Raw genomic sequence first — 27,242 nt, forward strand, 5'->3', positions numbered from 1 at the left:
TACAGTAATTCAAAAGCTACCACTTTGTGGCAAAGGACTGAATATTTTCAGAGGCAGGCAGTTGTTACTGGAATTCGATAGTCAGCACAACTGTACTTCACTCTCTCCATGGTATATGTGATTTCACTGATTAAATAATAACTTGAGGCAGTTAAAGTCCACCTTTTCATCATGCATTTCTCTCTACAATTTAACTTAATTCTTGGGTCTCTTCCTACAGTTTTAGAGAACTTTTATTTTTGTCTCGTATCTTCCCTTTTGGAGAGGATTGACTCTATTGATCAATTTCCTTTTCAGCTTTTTGTTCACTGAAATTCCATACCCCCTCCCCCTCATTTTCCAAACTGCATGTACTTAAGGCTTTGGTAGAAATATTTTTCTTAATCCTGACTATCATTAGAGTTTTACATTCTCTCTTTAATCACAATGGCTCATCTGCTTTTTATTTATTCATTTATTTGACTGAACCCATCCTTTCTCTTACACAGTTCTCTTTTTATAAAAGCCTTTCATGTAGTAGTAATCTAACTCATATCTGGCCAGATCATAGAGTTCTTCACACCTCCTGCCTCAAATTGAAACAGCTACACAAGTTGTAGAGTCAGCCCTGTCTTAAGTGGGAGGAGCAGTTACTATAAGTGGCACTCCCCTCGACACCCCCCCACAATCCCACGCACACACAAATGCAATCTTTTTGGTATTTTTTTGAAAAAATCCTGAGCTATTTCTCACAGTCAAAACCCAATCTCCCCATCTCTTCTCATTCCCTCCACCAAGAAGACTTCAGGGTACAGTGAGACCAATAAAGAGATTACTTGGCGGCCTCAAGAAAGTGAGGTTGTGATTGTCTGTCCAGAAACAGGTGTCCCCATAAAACTGCTTTTAGATGTACTCCCATTGGATGTTCTTTTGGATAAAAGACTCGAGGCTAAATACATCATGGAATACATATTCCTCTCTCCACATGGGAAGAGTCTTAAATGACCATTGCCATAAAATGTGGGGAAAACAATGTAAGGAAATTTGATCTTGCCTCTTTCTTGCTATGCTTTTTTTAGAGGGGCTAAATAGCTCTAAGAAAATCACTTGCCCTTTGTGGGAAATTGAATAAGTAGCAAATAGAGCCAAATCCCACCCTGAAGTGAAAGCTAAATAACAAATGATTAGAAAAAACCCCACTAGTTTAGTAACATCCTCACATCTGACTTCTTTGTTTATACATACTGCAGCAAAACACATATAAAAATGGGCCTATTTGGGGCTTCTAATGTGTACCCATAATGAGAAGGAAACTTACACCAGCACAAAGCAACCACATTTCTCCAAAGGTGAATCTATTTCAAGTTATCAACACCGGGTACTTCAGTATTTTGCACATGAAAGAGTTCTTTCATTACCCCGTGTTATAACCCATCACCAAGAGGGGTAAACCATGCCTTCTATTGGTGTAGAGAGTGGGTTGAAGCAGTCAGTATGGTCCTCCCTTTTATGCCCTTACTACACTAATGCCACCCGACTCACTGTACCTCAATCTCATTTATCTCATCAATGACCTTTCGCCTCTGGCCTGGAACGCCCTACTTCATCCCCAATAGATGACCACTCTCCCCACTTTCAAAGCCTTATTAAAAAGCACAATTCCCCAAAAAGCCTTCTCCGACTAAACCCTCATTTCCTCTTCTCCCACACCTTTGCACTTGGATCTGCACTCTCTGTTTAACCCTCCTGAAGCCCTACAGCATTTATGTACATATACACAATTTATTTAATCCCACACTGGACCATAAACTCTCTGTGAGCAGGGAACATGTCTACCAACTCTGTTCTATTGTACTCTCCCAAGTCCTTAGTACAGTGTTCTGCACTCAGTAGACATCCAATAAATACAATTGATTGGAGCAGATATAGAAAGAGCTATTTTCAAATGGAGTTGCACTACATTTTCCAAGCTGTATAACTGTTCCTAGGATTTTTCATTATGAACCACTATATTTTGAACCTAAATTTAAAAATAATTTTAAGATTTTAAATTCCTTGAGGTCAGGTATGTCATAATTATTCCTCGCAATCTTCTTAACACCTAGTGTAGGGAGATGCCCCAAATGGGAATTTAATGTTAACATTTGTAACAAGGAATTTCATCCATAATTGTGCATTCCATCCATTTTCCTGAGATTGAAAATTGACCCCTGAAGAAGCAATGAAAGTCATTATCATCACCATGGCCTAGCAAAAAGAACACAGGCTTGGGAGTTGGAAGACCTAGATTCGAATCCCATCTTTGCTATTTGTCTTCTGTGCGACCTTGGGGAAGTCACCTAACACCCCTGAGCCTCAGTTCCCTCATCTATAAAATGGGGGTTCAATACCTGTTTTCCCTTCCACTTAGACGGTGAGCCCTATTTGGGACAGAGACTGTGTCCAACCTGATTATCTTGTATCTATCGCAGTGGTTACTTAATACGGTGCTTGGTAAGTATTTAACAAATACAATTATAAATAAAATAAAATCACTGGTTACTTATATCGAATGTCCACCATGTACAGCAGTAAAGGACATGGTTTCTGCCCTCAAGGAATTTACAGTCTAATGAGGGTGAGAAATTGACAAAAACTGCCAAACATACAATAGAAAAAAAAGAGAAGGAAAGATACAAATTACCAATCAAAAAAAAGCTAAATGAAAAAGAAACCAACATAAATATGAGTGCTTAGGTGGAGGATGAAGATTAATCAGTTTCATAAGATGAGCAATGACTTCAAATCAGGGTGTACTTGTTAGGTCATCGTAGCTTAGTGGAAAGAGCCCAGGCTTGGGAGTCAGAGGTCACGGGTTCTAATTCCGGCTCCGCCACTTGTTAGCTGTGTGACCTTGGGCAAGTGACTTAACTTCTCTGGGCCTCAGCTCCCTCATCTGTCAAATGGGGATGAAGACTGTGAGCCCCACGTGGGCCAACCTGATTGCCTCGTATCTACCCCAGCGCTTAGAACAGTGCTTGGCACACAGTAAGCACTTAATCCCACCATCATCAACCCCCTTTCTATACTTTCACACGACCCTTGCTTTTCTAGTGTATTGAATGTGTAGCTTTAGCCATAGTAATAATCAAAAATATCCAGAATCAGGTCAAAATAATAATCATCATCGTGATTATCAAACTATCTAGTACAATGATACACGTGCTCGTGTGTAATGAACTCCAAAATTCTGCCTCAAACAAAGCACTCAACACCAACCCTGGAAGTAGGCCGTTTGGGATAACATCATCATCATCAACCGTATTTATTGAGTGCTTACTGTGTGCAGAGCACTGTACTAAGCGCTTGGGAAGTTGGCAACATATAGAGACAGTCCCTACCCAACAGTGGGCTCACAGTCTTTGTAGTAACAAAAGTTCTTCGGGAGAGGGGGGATTTTTTTCCACTGAGAGCCTAAAAATTCTTAATGGAAACCTGCTTTCTTTTTACGATTAAGAAAAAAAAAAGTGAGCAAATCCAGTTTCGAGCTGAACTACTGCATGGGATTTGTTGCAGTGCAAGAAAGAAACCCACTGGAACACAATATGACATACAAGGGTAGCTCTTTTCTTCCTGGGTAACTCGAGCTTTAACATGGAATAAAACGAGTGAATTGCCCCTTAATAAGAAACAGAAGTCATTAAGCAAACAGCAGAGTGCTTTACATCATGTGGGTATTATAGTGGCTATTGCTGTAATAAATCTCTATGGAAATCACTTATATTCAATGAACTGTTCTTAAACTGATCTTAATGACTGACCACATAAAGTTCAACACCAAGACATTTTCATTATATAAAGGCTAAACCTTGATACTATTTTTTATTTGCTTGGCTATTTTCTCCAGGGCATTTGCTTTCTGAACTGAACTTTTCTACAGCTTAATATTGTTTACTGTGTTATTTGGAAATGAATTGCTTTCTGAGCACTTCTTGGAAGTATAATTTCCGAAGTTTTACTAGTAATGACTCAGGCAAAGGAGGAAAAAAAAAGCCCAAGACAGAGTACTACATATGGTACTCTTTGAGGCTATGCTTGTATAAATAGCAGATTAAGTTTTCACTTAAGTTTATTTCATGATCAAAGCACTGAAATTGGTTTGGGTTGCCCTGTATGGATCCAAAGACTATTCTGTGTTTAACAAAGGCTTAATTGTGGCTTTTTTTATAATACTGATCTTCATTTCTTTCCCCATTATGTAAACATATAATCAAAAAGGAACTCAAAATTGGCCAAAATGGAAGTGTACTAGGCCTGCTTTTCTGTACTTGGGGCTTATAACAAAGCAACCAGTGTAAGTTAGTGGAATAAATTGTATCTACATAACAAACAGTTGCTAAATGTACATGCTTGGCTGGACAGAACAGTAACACTCGTGTTTCTATACCACGATTAAATATTTGAAAAACTCTGTTAGTGGCCATATTTGCATGGGCAAAAGTGTTTTGGAATGCATTTTTTTGACTGAAAAATTAAATTTGCATACGAATTTGTAAAATTTCTACTAGATCATACCCTTATTTAGGGCAGAGATTGTATCTACCTTCTCTATTGTACTCACCCAAGTGCTTGGTACAGTGCTCTGCTCACAATAAGTGCTCAATTCATACACCTGAATGTCTGATTGAACATCTGCATTTCAAGCATTTCCATTTCCCAGGCCACCTCACCCTGCTGCCACCCTAGGGGTCCTAAAAGCAATCCCCAAAATCCAGACAGGCTGGCAATGTGATAGGAGGAATTTAGGGTCATGCCAGCTACTCAGGGTATCAACAGTCAATTGGGCAAACTCCCTGGCCGATTAGCAGACATATGTAAGAACACCTGGTGTAAGAACAACAGTCTACAAACTCAATCTAATGCTTTACAGCTCTTTACTTATAAATGCCTCCTAGCAAATTTCCTTTTTGTTACCTGGCTATCATTTGGCCGAAAGTTTTATCCCATCAAGTTATAGCCATTGTTCTTTCTGTGAAAAATAGATCAAACTCCTCTTCAGTACAATTTTTAACCACATATTTGTGTGTGTGTGTGTGTGTGTGTGTGTCGGGAGAGATATCATTTCTAAAGCATTGTACTAAGGAACAGATTCCCTCTCTACATAATTGAGAGGGATTATGGTTAGTTTTCTTGCCCTATACCCCATATATAAACATTTAGTTCCGAACAAGATTGCTGAAATATACACTGGCAGCTGGAGGTGGCATCCAACTGTCACTAGGGAGAAAATGGAAACCATTCAATTCAGAATGGAGGTCTGCCCTGAAACCACATCATTTTCTACTCTTAATGTCAGGCTCGCCCCATCTGTCTCAAAGTGATACAGTGAGAGGAACGACAATTCACTCCTCTCTGTAAGTATAACATCAGCTAGTTAAAGGGCCTCATTCAATAAGGAGGGACGGGGGTGGGGGCAAGAGAGGAAAGGGGAAAGTTAAAGCAGCAGGAATTAACACGGAAGTCAGGAGCGACATGGTGGGTCAACTGGCCCAGAGTTGATTGGGAGAGGAAAGGCAGGGGTAATGGTGAGACAACCAACTGAAGGAAGCTTGGCTCTTCTTCCCCTTTTCTATCTTCCCTGCTGAGTCTGTGAGTGATCTGGCCAAGCTCTCTCTCAGAAAGGAAACTAGAGGGAGACCAGTTCTCGCCCTGCCTCTCCTCCCTGTAGTTTCTCTGGGCTGATTCTCTCCTTCAACGCTTCTGCCATCCGTCAGAAAAAGAAAGAGACAGATGTATATTGACAATAAATAGTCCAACTACAAATCATCTAATTTAAAATGGTCAAGTTATCTAAAAACTGAATTCCTTGGATATGCTAGGTACCGAAATTGGTTTGACTAAAAAGTCATTTTCTAAATGACAGGAAACATGGTGGAAAGGTTTTTAAATCAGGGTTTCTTTTTCTCCTTCCCCAGAAATCTTGGACATTTATTTCCTTCTTGGGCCCTCAGTTCCTTTATTTTCAATGATTTAATGTGGAACTGTCAGAAACTACTCCCACCTGTGCAGGAATTTCTGATAACCAATACCTTTGCTGTGCTCTTAGAAAAGACTATTAATTAGCATTTCTATCAAGACACTTTATAAACACTGAGCCAGAGCCCGCCAATGTGGGAGCTAATTACTTGGTGTAATGTTGGTTCCTCCAAAAGAATATTAACTATTTGAGGGTCCTTGGGATGACTTATGAAAACACTATTCCAGCACACTACATAGTACCCAAACACAACCTAAATGAATGCACCTAGTTTACTCACATGGCAAGACTTGGCCAAAAGCCTAAAACCATCTAGATAAACATTCACATATTTGCCAAGAAGTGACGTAGGAGAGTGTATTACTCTGCATGTTCTGCTTTTAATTTTTTTCCACTAAACCAGTCCCTTCTTCTGCCTATCAGCCTTCCCCTGGTGATACCTCTCTGGAGTCCTGATAGATGAGACGAAGGTCTAGGACAGAGGACTCAAGGCTGTCTAGAGCTCTAAAATGAGTCAGGGGAAGGTAGCAACAATGGAATATTTTTTTGAGAGCGAAATCTCTGTTCTACAACTATCCTCTTTCCCATTCCCAATTGGCAAGGCCTTACACTCCCCCTTTGGGATGGCCTTAATATTCATTCATTCAATCGTATTTATTGAGCGCTTACTGTGCGCAGAGTAAGTGCTTGGGAAAGTACAACAACAGAATTCCTGGTGAATGGGCACTTGGATATGCTGATGACTCACTACTGAATGGTATTTTTTTATTTTTTAAAGCTGTCCCAAATTTAGTGGTAGGCACTGCACATCACACATTTGGAAAGCAGAATTGGAAATTCAAATCAAATCGTGAGGATGCTAATTTTTTCAATGGGGCCCTGCTGGGCTGAGCTCTCCCAGGAGAGGTGAAAATCACCCTGCAGGTCTGAAGTGCTGGGCAATGGCAAATTCTCTGGGACCCAAATTTTCAAAATATATGTCCAAGACTGAACTCCTTATCTTCCCTCCCAAACCCTGCCCTCTCCCTGACTTTCCCATCACTGTTGACGGCACTACCATCCTTCCTGTCTCACAAGCCCGCAACCTTGGTGTCATCCTCGACTCCGCTCTCTCGTTCACCCATCACATCCAATCCGTCACCAAAACCTGCCGGTCTCACCTCCGCAACATCGCCAAGGTCCGCCCTTTCCTCTCCATCCAAACCGCTATCCTGCTCGTTCAATCTCTCATCCTATCCCAACTGGATTACTGCATCAGCCTCCTCTCTGTTCTCCCATCCTCCTGTCTCTCCCCATTTCAATCTATACTTCATGCTGCTGCCCAGATCGTCTCTGTGCAGAAACGCTCTGGGCATGTTACTCCCCTCCTCAAAAACCTCCAATGGCTACCAATCAACCTACGCATCAGGCAAAAACTCCTCACTCTTGGCTTCAAGGCTGTCCATCACCTCACCCTCCCCACCCACCTCACCTCCCTTCTCTCCTTCTCCAGCCCAGCCCGCACCCTCCGCTCCTCTGCCACTAACCTCCTCACTGTGCCTCGTTCTTGCCTGTCCCGCCATCGACCCCCGGCCCACGTCCTCCCCCTGGCCTGGAATGCCCTCCCTCCCCACATCTGCCAAGCTAGCTCTCTTCCTCCCTTCAAAGCCCTACTGAGAGCTCACCTCCTCCAGGAGGCCTTCCCAGACTGAGCTCCCTCCTTCCTCTCCCTCTCCTCCCCATCCCACCCGCCTTACCTCCTTCCCCTCCCCACAGCACCTGTATATATGTTTGTACATATTTATTACTCTATTTTACTTGTACATATTTATTCTATTTATTTTATTTTGTTAATATGTTTTGTTTTGTTGTCTGTCTCCCCCTTCTAGACTGTGAGCCCGCTGCTGGGTAGGGACCGTGTCTATATGTTGCTAACTTGTACTTCCCAAGCACTTAGTACAGTGCTCTGCACACAGTAAGCGCTCAATAAATACGATTGAATGAATGAATGAATGAAAATTTGGGATCATATGTAACAACTAGTTGACAGATACTTGACTGCTAGCCTGGGGCCAACAACCATTTAAGTAGGGTAGATTATTTTCTACTTGTAGGACTGCCTGAAATGAAAGATGCTTGTAAACTGGTTCAAACTTTACACCTAAAAATGTGACTTAGAGATATAGAAAATTTGATTTTTATGGATTTACATATTCTTTAAAAAGAGTATCCTTAAAGAAATTCTAATCTGAGCCCCATATATGTATGACGTATTGACTATTCCTTACTCTCTAAGATATTACTTTATGACCAACAACATTATTTTGTGACCAGTGGAAATATTCAGAGTCCAAGACAGTTCCTTAGGAACTGATGTAAAGATTTGGGTTTGCTTTTACTCCTCTTAGTCATGATTTCAAGAATATGCTTTTAACTCTACCTTGGGTCTGGCTGCATGACTTTGTTGTTCAGGTGCTCATATCCATACTTATTTAACACGGAGACAATGACTATAGGAGCCAAAGACTGTGCAGGTTTCGTAAACATAGCATTGGTCCCAAAAACCATTGAGGAAAGGGGTGACCTGGAATAGATAAGACCAATATTAGTCTGTTTTTCATGCACAACACCCAATTGCTCAATCAGTGGAATTTATAAAGTGCTTACCATGTACACAGCACTCTACGAAGCACTTGGGAGAGTACAACACAACATACTTGGTAGACACACTCCCTACCCAGTGTGGCATAGCAGATAGAGCACAAGCCTGGGTTCTAATCCCAGCTTCGCCACTGGTCTGCTGTGTGACCTTAGGCAAATCACTTCACTTCTCTGTGCCTCAGTTCCCTCATCTGCAAAATGGGTAGTGAGACTGTGAGCCCCAGGTAGGACAGGGACTGATTTGCTTATACCCACGCCACAGCTTAGCACAGTGCCTGGCACATAGTAAGTGCTTAACAAATACCACAATTATTATTATTACCATGTGTTTACAGTCTAGAGGGGGACCATAAGTATTCACCAATAATTATTATTGTTATTGCTAAGTGCTTACTATGTGCCGAGCACTGCACTAAGCGCTGGGACAGGTACATGATAATCAAGGTGGACACAGTCCTAGTCCCATGTGGGGCTAACAATTTAAGTGGGAGGGACAAGAGGTACTGAACCACCAGTTGACAGCTAAGGAAACAGATGCACAGAGACATGACTTGCCCAAGGTCGCACAACGGGCAAGCGGTGGAGCCAGGATTAAAACCCAGGCTCTTTGCCAGGCCTGAGCTCTTTCTGCTAGGCCACACAGTTTCCCCTTTGCCATGGAATACAGATTGGAAACATGCCAGTCTGCATGGCAGGCAGCCACATATTCCTAGAAGCACTCAAATGCACCAATCTGGTGTAGAGTCTACACACAAGTGATAGAGGTAGAACAGGAATAATATGTAATTCTTTAAGTCTAAAGGTTTATGTGAAAGTAAAGTTGGATTCGATTTTATACCTAAACACTGTGGTCGAAGTGATCTTCAAAGATCTGAAGAGAATGAGGTCATCATCTTTAACTGGATTCTGGCCTATCCTGTCCCTTTGTTTGTCTCTCCCCAAACAATAAAAGGCTGAATCGAAACAACAAATGCCCCGGAGAACACCGTGAGATGGGATAGGGTTGAAAAGCAGGGCTACAAGGGACCAGAGTTCCCTTATTTCTGCCAACGTGGGAACTAGGGAACACACAGTAGGTGTTCGATAACTGCCAACAGTCAAAGCAAAAGAGCAAATACTTAAAGCTAATGGAGGGAAGCCAGGCCACCACCAAAAAGTCAACATTATGGAGGAATCCTGCCTCTTTATTACCTGATCTTCCACCCAGGTTAAAAGCTGGAAATCAACTGTTTTGACACTTTTTTTGTAGAACAAAAACACTGATTGAAATTATTATTGCAAATTCCACCAGGCAAATAGATTCATGGAGAATTAAAAGACATGAAAAGAAGCTTGGGCATGATTTAGACATAATGCTTGCTACTTTGGGTTCATTTCCCTATTTCACTAACCTGATCACAAACTGTGAAAAAAGAAATAAATTAATTGGTAAAAATTGGGAAATCAAATTTAAAAAACCTATGACAAGATAGTGTTTATTTAGGTAAGGCATGCCACACGCTGTCACTTGTCTTCTGAAGCACCCAACTCCAGCCAACCCGTTGTTGGGTAGGGACCGTCTCTATATATTGCCAACTTGTACTTCCCAAGCGTTTAGTACAGTGCTCTGCACACAGTAAACGCTCAATAAATACGATTGATTGATTCCCCCTCTCCATCCCCCCCATCTTGCCTCCTTCCCTTCCCCACAGCACCTGTATATATGTATATATGTTTGTACATATTTATTACTCTATTTATTTATTTTACTTGTACATATCTATTCTATTTAGTTTATTTTGTTAGTATTTTTGGTTTTGTTCTCTGTCTCCCCCTTTTAGACTGTGAGCCCACTGTTGGGTAGGGACTGTCTCTATATGTTGCCATCTTGTACTTCCCAAGCACTTAGTACAGTGCTCTGCACACAGTAAGTGCTCAATAAATATGATTGATTGATTGATCACAAAATTGTGAAAAAAGAAATAAATTAATTAGTAAAAATTGGGAAATCAAATTAAAAAACCCCATGACAGGATAGTGTTTATTTAGGTAAGGCAAGCCACACGCTGTCACTTGTCTTCTGAAGCACCCAACTCCAGCCAACCCGTTATTGGGTAGGGACCGTCTCTATATATTGGCAACTTGTACTTCCCAAGCGCTTAGTACAGTGCTCTGCACACAGTAAGCGCTCAATAAATACGATTGAATGAATGAATGAATGAAAGCAGAGGGTCTGTGAGTAAGAATCCCCCGTCTTGCTCAGCATCCCGGACAGGAGGAGGTTTGGAAAAGCAGTTGCTTAGAAGAGCCTGATTCAAAGTCCTCCTTTGTCAATTCACCAATAATTAGGACCCAGAACCCATTATCATTATCAACAATAATGATGATGATTGTTATTATGTGCTTATTATGTATCAATCACTGTACTAAGCACTGGGGTAGATATAAGATAATCAAGGTGGATAGAGTCTGAGTCTCACATGGGGCTCACAATCTAAGTTGGTCATGCTGTTGCAGACAAGAGGAAAGCAATGAACTATACAGGCACAAAGTTATTTTAACAAAGCACTTGAACTGAATTTTTAAAGAGTTGCTTTAAAATAGCTTAGGGCATCCCAGGCTACCATCTGTAGCAGTATGACATTTCATTCATTCAAACAATGCTTTGCACATAGTAAATGCTTAACAAATGCCATCATTATTATTATTATTATATCCATTCAATTCTGAGTGCTTCCTGTGTGCAAAGCACTGTACTAAGCACTTGGGAGAATACAATATAACAATAAACAGACATGTTCCCTGCCCACATTGAGCTTACAGTCTGGAGGAGGAGACAGACATTAACAGAAATAAATTACAGAGAAGTACAGAAGTGCTGAGGGGCTGGGAGGGGGAATGAATAAAGGAGGCAAGTCTGAGAGATGTAGAAGGGAGTGGGAGAAGAGGAAAGGAGGGCTTAGTCAGGGAAGGCCTCCTGGAGGAGATAAGCATTCAATAGGGCTTTGAAGCGGGGGAAGGGGAACTCCGACTCCTTGGCTCCCACTCTGCTCCAACCCCAGTAACAACGAGCCATTTGGATTTCAATAATCAGATAAACCATTAAAGTAGGGGCTGAAAAGCTGACTCTACAGAGCTTAAAGCATTCAAAACTGAATGGGCAAAAGCATCCACATTACCTCTGGCTCATTTCACCCTTAAAAGCTAGGACTTCCGAGTTAATTACAGAAAATGTACTGGACTTTGAAATACGTTAGAAGGGCAAATGACCCCTGGGCAACATATTAACCAAAATATTTATTGGCGTCTTTAAAAATCCCAACTGATAAGGAAGCTCGAACGTGTACGGTGAATTGTGCTCTTCTTGGGTCAAACTGCAAGGGTTCAGTGTGCCTTATCTTATTCTGAAATAACAACTTTCCAATTGTGTGGAAGGTGAACCTAACTGAAGTAACTATTTCCAAAACTTCCGATGAGGAAATCTATTTTTGCATTGGCTTGGTGAACTCTTGGAGGGGAATTATTGTTCATTTAATCAGGAGGCTCTTGCCCAGAAGGTTTTGCTGCCATCCTATGGCTGAACTGAGTTAGAAATCCCACTGCTCTAGAGAACCCAGCTTTGCATACCACTCACTTGGCTCTCTGGATAAGAAAATGAGGAAAATCAGGAAACCTTGACTAACTATGGGGTTCACATACAAGGCCAAGAAAGACACCTACACCAGAAGACTGCTCCAGGAAAAGAGGGGTGAGAGGCCCAGATAGGATAAATGGTCTTCCCAAGTAAATGGGATAGTGGTTAAAGCATGGACTTCAGAGTCAGAAAATCATAGGTTTTAATCCTGGCTCCACTATTTGTCTGCTATGTGGCCCTGGGCACATCGCTTCACTTGTCTGTGCCTCAGTTACCTCAGGGGACTGTGAGACTCCCCTGGAACAGGGAGGATCCAACCTGATTTGCTTGTATCCACCTGAGTTTAGTACAGTGCCTGGCACACAGTAAGCACCTAACAAATATCATAATTGTTATTACTAGAGTTGAAAAGGCAGAATATTAATGAGGCTGGCAAAGACAGGGGATGCTGCCATGCAAAAAATCCACAAAAGATGGGCAGCATCTAGCAGGACAGACTCCCCAAAAGGATTGTTTTGCAGGCCTATGAGCTACACTACACTTGGGAGAATGATGCCTCTATGGACCTAGGAATAGCACTGCCTTTGGGATGGCTGCCATGACTACAAGGCTAGAAACATCTTAGTGAGCACTGCTCGAGTTGCAACTCCAAAACAATGGAGCGTGAGGGAGTCCCGCTCGTACCATGGGATCAATAACTTGCCTGGTACCCAAATCACCTTCAGGAAGGCTGTTGCTGCTTCAACCAGCACTTCTAAACCCATCGGTTACAATCTTATTAGAGGGTAAGCTTCTTGTGGGCAGGGATCACATCTTCTAACCGCATTATACTCTTAGTCCAGTGCACTGCACACAGTAAGTGTCAAATAAATATCACTGATTGATCAGCAACCATAGGGTGACCCTTCTTCCCAGAGACTTGAAACTCTGCCTCCTTTGGGTTCCTTGAGAAAATGTACTATGTGTCCTGCAATGATGTTTGGAAAATTGGGGGTTTGCACTCCCGTGACCCCGCTAACAAATAATATTCCCTCTGTATCTCATATTGATGATGATGACGGTATTTGTTAAGCACTTACTATGTGCCAAGCACTGTTCTAAGCGCTGGAGTAGATGCAAGGTAACAGGTTGTCCCACATGGGGCTCATAATCTTAATTCCCATTTAACAGATGAGGTAACTGAGGCACAGAGAATAATAATAATAATAATAATAATAATAATAATGATAATAATAATAATGGCATTTGTTAAGTGCTTACTATTTGCCAAGCACTGTTCTAAGCACTGGGGGAATACAAGGTAATCAGGTTGTCCCACATGGGGCTCACAGTCTTAATCCCTCATTTTACAGATGAGGTAACAGGCACAGAGAAGTTACGTGACTTGCCCAAAGTCACACAGCTGAGAAGTGGCGGAGCCGGGATTAGAACCCATGACCTCTGACTCCCAAGCCCGGGCTCTTTCCACTAAGTCACGCTGCTTCTCATATTCTCATATTTGCAAATAGACTTGCCCATTGAGGACTTAATAATAGTAATGATAATGATGTTATTTGTTAAGCGCTACTATGTGCCATACACTGTTCTAAGGCTGGGGTAGATACTAGTTAATCAGGTTGTCCCACAAGAGGCTCACAATCTTAATCCCCATTTTACAGATGAATTCACTGAGGCACAGAGAAGTTAAGTGACTTTCCCAAAGTCACATAGCTAACAAGTGGCGGGGTCAGGATTAGAACCCATGACCTCTGACTCCCAAGCCCAGGCTCTTTCCACTGAGCCACAATGCAGCTCTGCTTCTCTTGGTTGTTAAAAGCAGGTGAGCAAACGAGTTCTCCAAGGAAGATGGAGAATAGAAGAGGACCCAGAACTGAACCTTGAGGGAAATCCACATTTAGCGGGTGGGAGGGAGAGGAAGAGCCTGTGAAAGAGACTGAGAATGAGCAGCCAGAGAGATAGGAGGAAAACTAGGAGATGACAGTGTCAGTAAAGCCGAGGTCTGATAATATTCCCAGAAGAAGGGGCTGTCCAAATAAAACTAACGTAAATAAGTGTAAAAGTGAATGGCTTCAACATTTGAAAAGTTTACCTTACACGTACATACTTACTTCCGTTTGAATTTCAGTAAATCGGCATCAATGATGTCGGCCAAAGGAAGATTAAATAAACTAAAAGAAGCTTGAACAATGACCCTGAAAAAGAGAAAATGTCCAAAATATGAACTACAACTGAGGAGGGCTGCACATAAGATTCATCCAAAATTCGGAAGATGCATTCCTACATTTACAGAAAGGAAGGCAGGGAAGTTGGGGGTAATGAGGAGAGAAAATTGTTCCAACCTGATTAACTTGTATCTATCCCAGTATGCTTAGTACAGTGTCTAACATACAGTAAGCACTTAAAAAATACCATTAAAAAATGTTCAAGATGGAATCACTGGAAGAAGTTTGCTTTATAAAAAGGATTTGGGAAACAGATTAATGACACAAAGCATTTTTGATGATGCTGAAACTGACTGATGACCTATTCATTAATATGGAATATTACATATATAAAATATACAAATATAACCCAGATCTGTCCCTTGGGGACAGTTGGGGAAATGTCTATAAATTTAAACTGAGCCATGATGAGATAAAACTAATTTACACATAGGAAACAATTTTCTAACAAATTTTTTAAAAGTTTAACTAAAAACACATCAAGGGAATTCTTCTTAGTCCCCGATTGGACATTATTTCCCTAACAAAATATGGAGCTACTATTTTCATTTGGAAAAATATCATCAGCATACAATAAGACTGTGAATCCAGGGTGATACAGGGGCTATGTCCAATCCACTGATATTGTATTTACCCCAGCGCTCAGTACAGTGCCTGGCACATAGTAACTGCGTAACGAATATCTCAGTTATTAATGTATTGTAATGTTCAGGTTAGAGAAATACTTCATCATGTCCACTTTTCTGTTCCTGATAGAAGTAACAAAGCGCTAGGAGGGAACACGTGATGATTGTTGCCCTCCTTGGAAAGGATCATCTAACATCCCTGACTTTTCCCTGCTACATACATAAACAAAGCTCTTTGTGGGCAGGAATAGAGTCTACCAGCAATTATACTGTACTTTCCCAAGTGCTTAGTACAGTGCTCCGCATACCATAAGCATTCAAAAAATACCACTGATTACCTCACGTAACCCTCTAGGGTCCTTGCATGTATATAAACCCCTCACGAATCTACATATATTTTGACCTGTACAACTTTTGGTAGGACAAATTCCATATTCTTAGTACCCACTGTGCATGATGGGTTTCTTTTTGTTTGTTTTTAACATAACATCTTTAAGATTCAATAAGTGCCTTCTCATCCTATTGTTGTGGGATTGTGTTGTGTGAACAACAACCCTGCACTTGTCCCTTTGTGATTTTATAGGCACTGATCATGTCCTATTTTAGCTTTTGTTTTTACAGATGCAGCACTTAGTACAGTGTTCTGCACACAGTTAGCACTCAATACCACTGATTGACCTGTATATATGTATATATGTTTGTACATACTTATTACTCTATTTATTTATTTATTTTACTTGTACATATCTATTCTATTTTATTTTGTTAGTATGTTTGGTTTTGTTCTCTGTCTTCCCCTTTTAGACTGTGAGCCCACTGTTGGGTAGGGACTGTCTCTATTTGTTGCCAATTTGTACTTCCCAAGCGCTTAGTACAGTGCTCTGCACATAGTAAGCGCTCAATAAATACGATTGATGATGATGATGATGATTGAACTTCAGTCTAACACAATATAAAAGCTTGTCCACACCCCTGACCATTTTGGTCATCTTTCTCTGTACCCTTACAGCTCTATTACATACCACAGTAAGATACTTTCGAGAAAGTAAACTTTTCTCAATTTGCTCTTGTCATTATAAAACTACCTCCATAACATACTGATAGTTATTCAAACTACTCTTATAGTTAGCACACTGATAGTTATTCGAAATACTCTTGTGAAAAACAGAGTTTCCCAGAAAAACGAAACTGAAATTTTTCTCTTGTCATCACGAGGAGGGGAAAAATAGAATCTTTAAACATTTTCAAGAAGAAAAAGAAAGGACAGTGAGAAAAAAACCGCGCAAAGATTATTAAAAATATTTTTATGATTAAAATTATTCTTTTTTAATTAAAATTCTACAGCATTTAGCAATTGATATCTTCCAAATAATACACTAAAAAGACCTCAACTCTCCTATTAACTTCAATATGTAAATATCCTTATGCCGTTGAGGAAACAACTTCTGGCATTACAGAAGAGACAGTATTCAAAGTGGCTTTTTCTTTAGATGCATATCTAAATAGAAATGGCTAGATGTGTGCAGGTCTGGGGTCTGGACATATAGGATGATGTAAGGGTCACCCCCCGGGCTCAGTCTGGGAAGAGAGAAAGGGAAGGGAAAGAAGGATTAGCATACTTTGCGCTACAACCGTTAATCAGGTGAAGTCCTTCAAGATGACCTGACAAGCGAATAGCTACACCTAGGCTCCTGATCAATTGTCTTGATGGTTTAAAATCCATAAAGTGGAGGTAGATCAGAGAGGGGCACACAGGCACATCCGTAATCCAATCAAACACCTCTTATGCCAATCGCACGCCCACTGCGTACCCGGGCAAGCAAAGGAGTTGAAGAACAGAACTGTTACTGATCCAGCAGTTCTGCTCCTTAAGCTCCTCCACCCCAAGATCAAGGCTGTGAATCACGGCTGTGTGAGTCAGTTTAATCCCACAATAACTGTTTTCAACTGGACCGAGTGGCTCTGCCACTCAAGCAAGGACGGGCGGATCCTCTTAAGGCACAGGTTTCAGGTCAAATTGTCCCAAATTGGTTCCTGGAAGTGACTATCTCATGTCTAACTACGTCGGTCAAAGAAAAGGATTTCTAAAAGATAGAATGAACCTGTACATATTTTAAAACATTTTTTATGATTAGAAAAGACGTACAAGGGAAAAAGAACAGGTTTTACTTACATGTTAATGGTGAGATAAAGTGCCAACAAGTAATAGTGGTCCTGCCCAAAGATGAACATGACAGCTGCTGTTGCTCCTTCTACATAGAAGGAGTACAAGATCACCTTGTAGTAACCGAACTTCTTCAGCCAAGAATGACTGATCAGCACCAGGCACTGAAATGGAAATAGACTGACCTACTATTAAAAGTGCATATAATGGTTTGTAATGATACTTGTTAAGTGTTTACTCTATGCTAAGCACTGAACTAAGCACTGGGGTAGATACAAGTTAATCATATTGGACACAGTCCCTGTTCCGCATGGGGTTCACAGTTCAAGTAGGTGGATTTAATCCGTATTATAGATGAGGCAACTGAGGCACAGAGAAGTTAAGTAACTTGCCCAATACCACACACCAGGCAAGTGGAGTCTGGATTAGAACTAAGGTCCTCTGACTCCCAAGCCCAAACTCTTTCAACTAGACTACTCTAATAATAATAATGTTGGTATTTGTTATGCGCCAAGCACTGTTCTAAGCCTGGGGTAGATACAAGGCAATTACGTTGTCCCACATGGGGCTCACAGTCTTACTCCCCATTTTACAGATGAGGTAACTGAGGCACAGAGAAGTTAAATGACTTGCCCAAAGTCATGTGACTGACAAGTGGAGGAGTTGGGATTAGAACCCACAACCTCTGACTCCCAAGCCCGTGCTCTTTCCACTAAGTCATGCTGCTTCTCTACTTCTGGGAAACATCTAAATGAAACTCTCCAAAATCTGAATATCAAATAATTAAATTTTCAGCTGAGAGCTTCCTCCACCCTGTACTGGATACTATACTTGGGCCAGGTAGCATCAGCATTTTAAGTCCAAGAGACGATCACATATCTTAATGCTACTGTTAACTACAACATATCTGATGTTAGAATTGTTGCAGACTATTCCAAAAAGGAAAATTGCATATCCACTGCCAAAAGGTCTACTAAACAAGGATGACAGTGAAGTTACTTCTTTCAGTGGTAAATTTGTAATGATTCCCTTCATTTCACCTGGGCAAGACGACGCACTGCCATTAGCTAAAAGTGAATCAATGTAAATGCTGACCATGGTAACATCAATGAGTTTAAACTCTTTAAAAGAAAAATCCAAACCTGGAAATTTAGAGATGAACTTTTGATGCTCACCAAGTCTTTATAGTGTAATCATCATCAATCGTATTTATTGAGCGCTTACTATGTGCAGAGCACTGTACTAAGCGCTTGGGAAGTACAAATTGGCAGTGTGATCTAGGGGAAAGAGCACAGACCTAGGAGTCCAAGGATTTGGGAGTCCAAGGATCTGGACTCTAATCCCCAGCTCTGCCACTTGCCTGCTGCGTGACTTTCACTTCACTTCTCAGCGTCCTCATCTGTAAAATGAGGATTCAATACCTGTTGTTCCTCCTATTTAGACCATGAGCCCCACGTAAGACAGAGAGTTTATCCAACCTGAGTAACTCGTATCTACCCAGTGCTTAGAACAGTGCATTGCACATAGTAAGCATTTAAATACCATAATTATAAAGGGAAAATTAACTTCCTTCTATGAAAGAGAAAGGAACAATTCCTAGTTTGAGTTTTACTCCATGATGCTTCCTACCATTGGTTCTGATCCTTCCCTGTGATTCAAATTGAAATTGACTTGAAATTATTACATTTATTGATGTCAGTAAAAACTTTAGTTCACATTATATTTCAAGGAAAAGTTTTCGGCTGGGCCTCCTAGTCTGACTTCTTTGCTTTGAAGGAACAATAGATTCACTAAGCCATGTAATCCTAGGCATTTCTTGAACTTTCATTGCAACAGAAAGTTTTCTAGAAAGCCAGCAAATTCAGTGACATCTTCCAAGTGCTGCCACTAAGGGGCTGAAGATCTCCACTTTTTAAAACGTGGTTTTGTGATATCCCCTACTACACATGAGTGCCAGAACTGCCAGAATTTGATAGTATTCAGAAAATGAAAAGGATGCAGGAGGATACTGAGCATTTACAAAAAGTAAAATAAGAAAAATCAAACATTTTTCCACTTACTCCCTTGCCTTTCTGCCTATTAAATGTTGAATAAGAGTGAATACCTTGCCTATCCCAATAGGCGGCTTGGCAAATTCAGCTACAAGGAATGATATTTAGTGGACCTTCAGACTGGAAGATGACATTATAGTCAGATACTTCAATCAGCATACTCAAAACATGGTTAAGACTAACATGCAACCTACAACTCCTGCCACACGTGCATAGAAAGGCTGTCCCTTGCTGAACTTTTACATTTACAGTCCCAGGCATTGTTTGTTTCTCCATGTCTCAATCTTCTCAAGGCATTTAAGAGAATCACCCCATTTCTAATTATTTTACATTAAGTAGGTCCAGTTTGCTTCATTGTGCCTTTAAAGCATTTCTCCTGTCCTTCCTGATATGATTTCCCCACTTCAGCTCCCCAGACAGTCTAGCATCCTGCTGTTGGCCATTCTCGCATATCCCTCTTAGCAAAGATGTGAAGTGACAAGTACTGCTTTAAAGCTCTTGGGCTGATTTTGCTCTGATGATTAATTTTCTTGATACTCTACAGTTCTTTAATGTTAAATGTCACCTTAATGCCCCCAATAAAACTGTTTCAGTTGTGTAGTTTGGTTAGTAGAGTTCTCACAGCCATGAAGAAGATTGGACACTACAGTTGCTCCATCACTATTTTACTGCCTCAAGTGCTTAGTACAGTGCTCAGCACAGAGTGGGCACTCAACAAATATGACTGAAGATTTTCTGTTCTATATAAAATGTAATATGTTTAGGTGTTGTGCTGTCTGCTGTCTCCCAAGGGCAAACTAAACTTTTTGGCTTAGTATTGTTCTTTGCATATGTATACAATCTGGATGCAGTATTCAAGTTCGCAGCTGATGGGGGACCTTAACTGTGAGTAAACAGGTGCAGACTGACACAAACTTGTATTGGTTTACAATGAATTAAGTCAGCTTTCACCCAGTGTCTTGAGATGAGAGACAGTGGGCTGGTGTTAAAGATGGAGTCTAATGCAGAGGAACAGGACTTCTCTGTGTACAGAACCTTTCAGTAGTGCACTAATATGACCTCGCCTGCTTTATGCTGTTACAGAGTGTGGCTTTCACCCGGGCCAAGAAAAGTCAGTGGTTGCCCATCCATCTCCGCATCACACAGAAATTCACTACCATCGGCTTGAGGGCACTCAATAAGCTCTCCCTCTCCTACCTTTCCACACTGATCTACTACAACCCAGCCTGTGCACTTCATTCCCCTAATGCCAAGCTACTTACTGTACCTTGATGTTGTCTCTCTTGCTATTAACCTCTTGCTCACCTCCTCCCTCTAACCTGGAACTCCCTCCCCCTTCACGTACAGACTTAGTAAGTACATATGGCTGGCACTATATAATGATCACATTAAGTATAGCCAAGATCACAAAACTTGTGACATACAGATTGCCTTCTCCCAAATCTGAAGTTTTCAGCCAGTTTTTCAAATTGGGATGATAATCTTTTTACCATCAATGTCCCTTTGGACTGTGAATTCCAAACAGAGCAGAAAAGACCCACATTGAAAATATTTTTTAACCACTTCATTAACTCTGCTGAAGTTGGATGTTAAAGATCCAGGGGGAACTCAGCCCAAATTCCTGGATCCTCAGGCTAAAAGGATTGAAAATATAAATTATATTTCTACCCTCTTTTTCTCCATCACCTTGCTTTTGTCTTCCAATTCTGTTTTTATTGAATCTTCTTCATTCTCACGTATCAAACTCCCCTGCTTTTAGCACTTATAGGAATGCTTAATATAGGAAAGAAAATATTGACTTTCAAACTAAAAAGTAATGCTGAGCAATTTGTACATCACTTCTGTAAATGCTGTTACTTTTCCCTGTTTGACCTGAATAGTGCTGCATAGTCTATCTCAAAAATCAAGCCTATGGATTTCTAAGAAATAACTCCAAAGTTGCTGGAGACTTTCAAAAGAGGATGATTACATTATTTAGGTATAAGCACCCAGTTTGTTCCTCTGTTTGGACGACAAACTTTTGCAGACAAAAAACGATGAACAACTACAATTCTACTATTGCTAAGGGTTCGAGAATGAGCTCTAGAAACTACAGACTGATGACAACGCTGTTTTCAATTATTCTGATTAGTTTGATGCCCACGGGAAAACGCTCCTCACAGTTGACCTTACGGAGTTCAGAGCAATCTAACTTCAGATGTCAAGAGGCAGGGCATATCAATCCCATGACAGTAATCCTTGGTGCTCATGGCACTGCTCGTCGCAAATGGCGACAGGCCAGAAAAAGGGTCCTACTATATTTTCATGGGTAGAGTGTGCAAGAGCCAGCGTCACTCACATTCATGGACACAAACAACCAGTAGCATCAGCTTCTAATTCAAGGATATGAGGGAGCAGCTTGGCCCAATGGAAAGTGCCTGGGCCTCAGCGTCAGAGGACCTGGGTTCTAATACCAGCTTCATCATTTATTGCTGTGTGAGCTTGGGCAATACTGCACTCTCCCAAGCGCTTAGTACAGTGCTCTTCACACAGTAAGCACTCAGTAAGTACGAATGAATGAACTTCTCCAAGCCTCCACCTCACATCTGCAAAATGGGGATTCAATACCTGTGGTGTTCCTTCCTACTTACACTGTGAGCCCCATGTGGGACCTGATTATCTTTTATCTGCCCCAAGGTTTGGTACAGTGCTTGGCATACAGTAATCATTTAAGTACCACAATTATTATTATTATTATTAATAATAAGAAGAAGGTCTCATTTCATCTTATTAAGACCTTCCTTTAATTTCTTCTCTTTCCTTCTAGTTACAACCTCACAAAACCATCCTCAACATTTTCTTTTCCTCCTTCCTTCCAAAGAAAAATACTTTTAGGAGAAGTTATTAAAAATCAAGTCCATTACCTAATGGCTAGCGTGCAGAGTTCATTTCTAATGTTGGTGCTTTGACTTCGTGGCTGTTTCATAACCTTCCTATAAGAATGTCTTTTATGTAACCTACTGATAACTGAATTATTTAATCTCTCCACAACAAGAACAGTGTTAACTGTTGTCCTGTTTCATCCCCGTAGGAAAAGTCAAAAGCCCAGTCACATACCTGAGGGCAAATAAACCCTGCCCCATACATGACACTCCTCACAGAGGAAGAAAGAGCATCCTTAGGGATGAGATTATCGGCAAAGATCATCATGAAGTTGTTGAAGAAGGCTACGTTGAAGACCTGGAAGAAGTTCATTGCCAAAAAAAGCAAGAAGTTTTTCTGGGTTAAAATCTGCTTGGTCAGCAAGAGGACTGAGAACCAGGAGAGCTCTGATTTGCCCTCTGGGCTCGTGTTGTCTCCCGGACTTTCTTTAAGTTCATATTGACTTGTGCTGTACAAGCCAGTATAACAGAGGCAGGCAGTGGAAAGGAGGGCTACCACAAGAGAGAAAGTTTGGAAATGAGGAAAGTTTTCCATATTGTCAGAGAAGAGGCCACAAAAAAGGATGCTGGTAGACCCAACCAGTGATGCCACCTGGTTGTACTTAATAAGCTGAAGCCGACTTTCGTGTCTGGTGGAAATCTCTGCAAACAGGGCAGACTGAGCCAGAAGCACAAAGGTCAGCATGCCATCGAAGGCACATAAGGATATCACCAGGTGAAGTCCGCTGACCCAGTCATTTTCATGATAATGTTTCCAAGGGAACCACGGAAGCAAGAAGGCTAAGGCGTACAATGGAGCTCCATATAAAATGGCCATCTGACGTCTTGAACAGCATGGAGCCTTGGAGTTGTCCTGAAGGTAGCCAAACAGAGGGTCATTAAAGGCATTCCAAATCATGAAGATTACCTGCAGGAAAAAGAAGAGACGAGACAATTCTGAGGGAAGAGAACTGCTCAAAATTATTCCAAACTTTTCTGGACTTGACTAACAAAAATGAAAACATCTTTCACTGCCAGCAGAGAGTAGGTATGTTAAAATAGAAGGTGAACATCCAACCTGAAAACTCCCTGTGGGCAGGGATTGGGTCGACATAACTCTATTTTATTATACTGTCCCAAGTGCTTACTAGACTGCTATGCACACAGTAAGCACTCAGTAAATACCTTTGATCGATGGAGAGAAATGGACCAAAGCAGCACTATTTGTTCGTCTCCACAAAGTTTTCACCAGGAACAAACAACAAAGTGTTCTAAATTTTAAAAATGTTAACACACATTTCTTCCTTTACTCAAGAATAACAATCCAATTGTCATGGTAGTAGAGGCAAAATTCATGAGTATTAATGCATCGTGCGTAGGGCTTACTGTTGGGACAATGGAGGAAAGTATAACTTATACCAATTAAAATATCAGTGTGCAAAGTTTGTGAATTCAGATATGCCTAGGCAGTAACTGTAAAAACAAAATTATTTGACAAGATTCATGCCAAGCATACATCTGAAAGAACCTTTGCCTAAAATAGCGGGTGAAGATATCAAAGCTATAAACTCTCACTGAATGGATAAACACTATCTGAAAGAACAGAACGAGGAAGTAATCCCAATTACAGAAATACTGATAAGATCATTCATTCATCAGACTTGCTATATGTGGAAAAGATAACTGTATCCGCAAAATGACCTCATGCATACTGGGCCCATATATGTTCATATGTTCATGAACATATGTTCATATCCTGGGCCTACCAATAAAACAAGTATTATGGCTAAAGATATGCTCTCGGCTTGACATTTCCAAGAACAACAAATCATTTAACTGCAACCCTTCACCATATCTGGCTGATTAGCAGAAATGATAAATTGCTGGGAAAACTCTGGCTAGCTAGGTTCCTTCCCTTGGCATAGAACTGGAGGCATTAGTTTGAGGTAGCTTTGGCGATGTTAGGGGGTTTGTTGCCTCTATCAGGGAAAACCACCACCTGGAGAGTGGTGTTACCCTAAAACAGATATATTTCTGCTCTAGCAATCCCAGTTAGCCATCCAGACAGACATCTGGTCCTTGGGTGAGGGGTTAGGTTGAGCCCCCGCTTGCAATCTACCCAACAGGTCTAAAACATGGCCCTTTAACCCAAGAGTCAGATCTGAGGGGAGCCTCTTTCTTTCTCTATAATCTCACACTTACGCCCGTTTCCAGGATATCTCTACATGGATGTCCCACAGGCAACTCAAGCTCTACATGTCCAAAACTGAGCTCCCATCTTCCCTCCAAAATCCTCTGCTCCACCTAACTTTTTCATTAGTTGAGATCACTACCATCTTCCCCATCTATGAAGTCTGCAATCTTGGTGTGATCCTCGACACCTTCTGTTTCAAACTATCAATGGTATTTGAGCGCTTACTGTGTGCAAACAGTGTACTAAGCGCTTGGAAGACGACACTACAACAGTGCATTGGGCACGTTTCCTGCCCACAAAGAGCTTCCAGTTTAGGGGAGACTTAAATAAAATAAATTATGAACATGTGCATAAGCGCTGTGGGGGTGGGGTGAATATCAAGTGCTTAAAGGGTACAGATCCAAATGGATAGGTGATACAGAAGGGAGAGAGTAAGGGAAAAGAGGACTTAGCTGGGGGAGGTCTCTTGGAGGAGATGTGATTTTAATATGGCTTTGAAGGGCGGGAAAGCAGTAGTTTGTTGTATATGAAGGGGCCGAGGTGGTGAGGGGTGGTGGTGGTGGGGGGGAGTTCCTGGCTACAGGGAGGATAAAGATAAGGGATCTACGACAAGACAGAGAATGAGATACACTGAGTAGGCTGGCATTAGTGGAGTGAAGTGTACAGGTTGGGTTGTAGTAGAACAGAGAGGTAAGGTAGGAGGGAGTTGACTGATTGCCTTATTGTTGTAGACAGAGAACATGTCTCTTGGTTGTACTGTATGCTCCAAAGTGCTTAGTACACAGTAAGTACACAGTAAGTGCTCAGGAAATACCACTTATTGATTAAAGCCAATGGTATGGAGTTTCTATTTGATGCAGAGGCTCTTGAGGAGTGGGGAAATGTGGACTGAGCATTTTTTTTTTTTAGAAAACTGATCTGAGCAGCAGAGTGAAGTAAGAACTGGACTGGGGAAAGACAAGAGGAGGGAAGACCCCTATATTCACTCTGTCACCAAGTCCTGTCCGTTTTTCCTTCCACACAACCAAAATTCTTCCCTTCCTCTCAATCCCAATAGCCACCACAATGTACACACTTGACAAATTCTGGGCCTGATTACTGCAACGGTCTCCTTGCTGATCTCTCAGCTTCCATCTCCCCCTCTCCAGTCCAGACTTTGCCCTGATGCCGATTATTTTTCAGAAACATGGTTCTGCACACATCTCCCCACTCTTCAAAAACCTCTAAAGGTTACCCTCTCTATGTCAAGCAGAGACTCCTGACCACTGGTTTGAAGGCATTCAAACCTCTTTCTACTTATCAGCTTTCATCAACTCTGCAATACTGTACTCTTCCAAACAGTACAGTGCTCTGCACACAGTAAGCACTCAATAAATAAGTTTGATTGATCTTCTCCACTTACACCCCAACTCATCTCAAGTTAACCTATTCACTGTGCCTCATTCCTGTCTCTTCCAACAGTGATCTCTTGTTCAAGCCCTTTACTCCTGCCTGGGCCACCCTTCCCCTTCAAATCCGGCAGACCACAGGTTTCCCATTTCTAATCTCCCCACCTTATATTTCCCAACTGCCATTTTGGCACGTCCTTGCCACCTAAGCATTCACAGCCTCCCCTAAGCACTTATGTACATATCTTTACTTCCTCCCGTCTGTAACTTACTTTACGGATTCCCCTGCTAGATAGTAAGCTTCTTAAAGGCAGGGATCGTACCTACTAATCATAGGAGAAGCAGCGTGGGTCAATGGAAAGAACACAGGCTTGGGAGTCAGAGGTCATGGGTTCAAATCCTGGCTCTGCCACTTAGCTGTGTGACTTTGGGCAAGCCACCTAACTACTCTGTGCTTCAGTTACCTCATCTGTAAAATGATTAAGACTGTGAGGCCCACGTGGGACAACCTGATCACCTTGTATCCTCCCCAGCACTTAGAACAGTGTTTTGCACATAGTAAGCGCTTAACAAATGCCATTATTGTTATAATATTGTTCTCTCCCAAGAGATTTAGTACAGCAGGTACTCAAACATCACTGATTGATTCCCCAACATTTAGAGAAATTTGGTACCCTAGAAGAAAGCAGCTTGGTGATAGCTCTTGGGAAGTTTTCCAAGGGGGGTTAAGAAGACAGTTGCTAGCCACAGGAATCATTAGTTTACACTGGTTAACAAATGACCTAAGGAAAGTTAGTGCCTGCCTTGTGTATTTGGGAGAAATCGTCTTAGTTATATCACCCCTTGAAGGTGCTTAAAAAGCCAGAAAGCCATAGCCAGAGACATCTAGGAGTTACTGATTAACCAGGACAGTCCTGGGTTAAGAGCTATGTGGACTACTTAGCTCTGAACAATTTTTGCTATCATCTGGGCACTTAAACCTTTCATATTATCAGCCTTCGGTCATTTAATATTAATGCTTCCCATTGGTATTTACAACAGATTTGTAATTACCCCAAAATTACCACCAGGTTATTGACCCTTTTAAATCTGTTTTCCCTCCCTTGACTAAGCTTACCTGGCATGCATCAATACACACATACTAAGGTGAGCACTTACTTACACCAGCATTAAGAAGTCAGCATTTTGTACTTTGTTGACTTTCATTTCAGAGTTTGTCAATTAGGTGAGTTCCCACCAAGTCATGTGGGAAACAGAAACCTTGTCCAAAGGCAGAAAACAATGCCTGTCCCCTCTTACCTGGGCATGGTGAAAGGCAGCTTCTGAAATCTTGTATTGACTTAAGAAAAGCTTCACATAGTAGAAATTAAAGACTGTATTCATCATTCCAGCCCCCAGGGTTGTCATAGAATATGCCAAAGCATTGAGATGGATTCTTAGAAGCTTCAT

General features: G+C 41.3%; 1 protein-coding gene across 1 annotated transcript in view; it reads right to left on the reverse strand.

Moving 5' to 3' along the window:
- The window catches only part of LOC119942419 (transmembrane protein 180-like), a 33,729-nt gene extending 6,487 nt beyond the window's left edge, over positions 1-27,242 (reverse strand). The window contains exons 1-5 of the mRNA XM_038763227.1: positions 27,093-27,242; positions 22,408-23,139; positions 17,270-17,424; positions 14,357-14,440; positions 8,415-8,558 (exon numbers count right to left, since the gene is read on the reverse strand). Coding sequence (XP_038619155.1) covers positions 8,415-8,558; positions 14,357-14,440; positions 17,270-17,424; positions 22,408-23,139; positions 27,093-27,242 — 1,265 coding nt within the window. The remainder of the gene's footprint in view (positions 1-8,414; positions 8,559-14,356; positions 14,441-17,269; positions 17,425-22,407; positions 23,140-27,092) is intronic.

The sequence above is a fragment of the Tachyglossus aculeatus genome, chromosome 21 (genome assembly GCF_015852505.1).
Source record: "Tachyglossus aculeatus isolate mTacAcu1 chromosome 21, mTacAcu1.pri, whole genome shotgun sequence".
Lineage (NCBI taxonomy): Eukaryota > Metazoa > Chordata > Mammalia > Monotremata > Tachyglossidae > Tachyglossus > Tachyglossus aculeatus.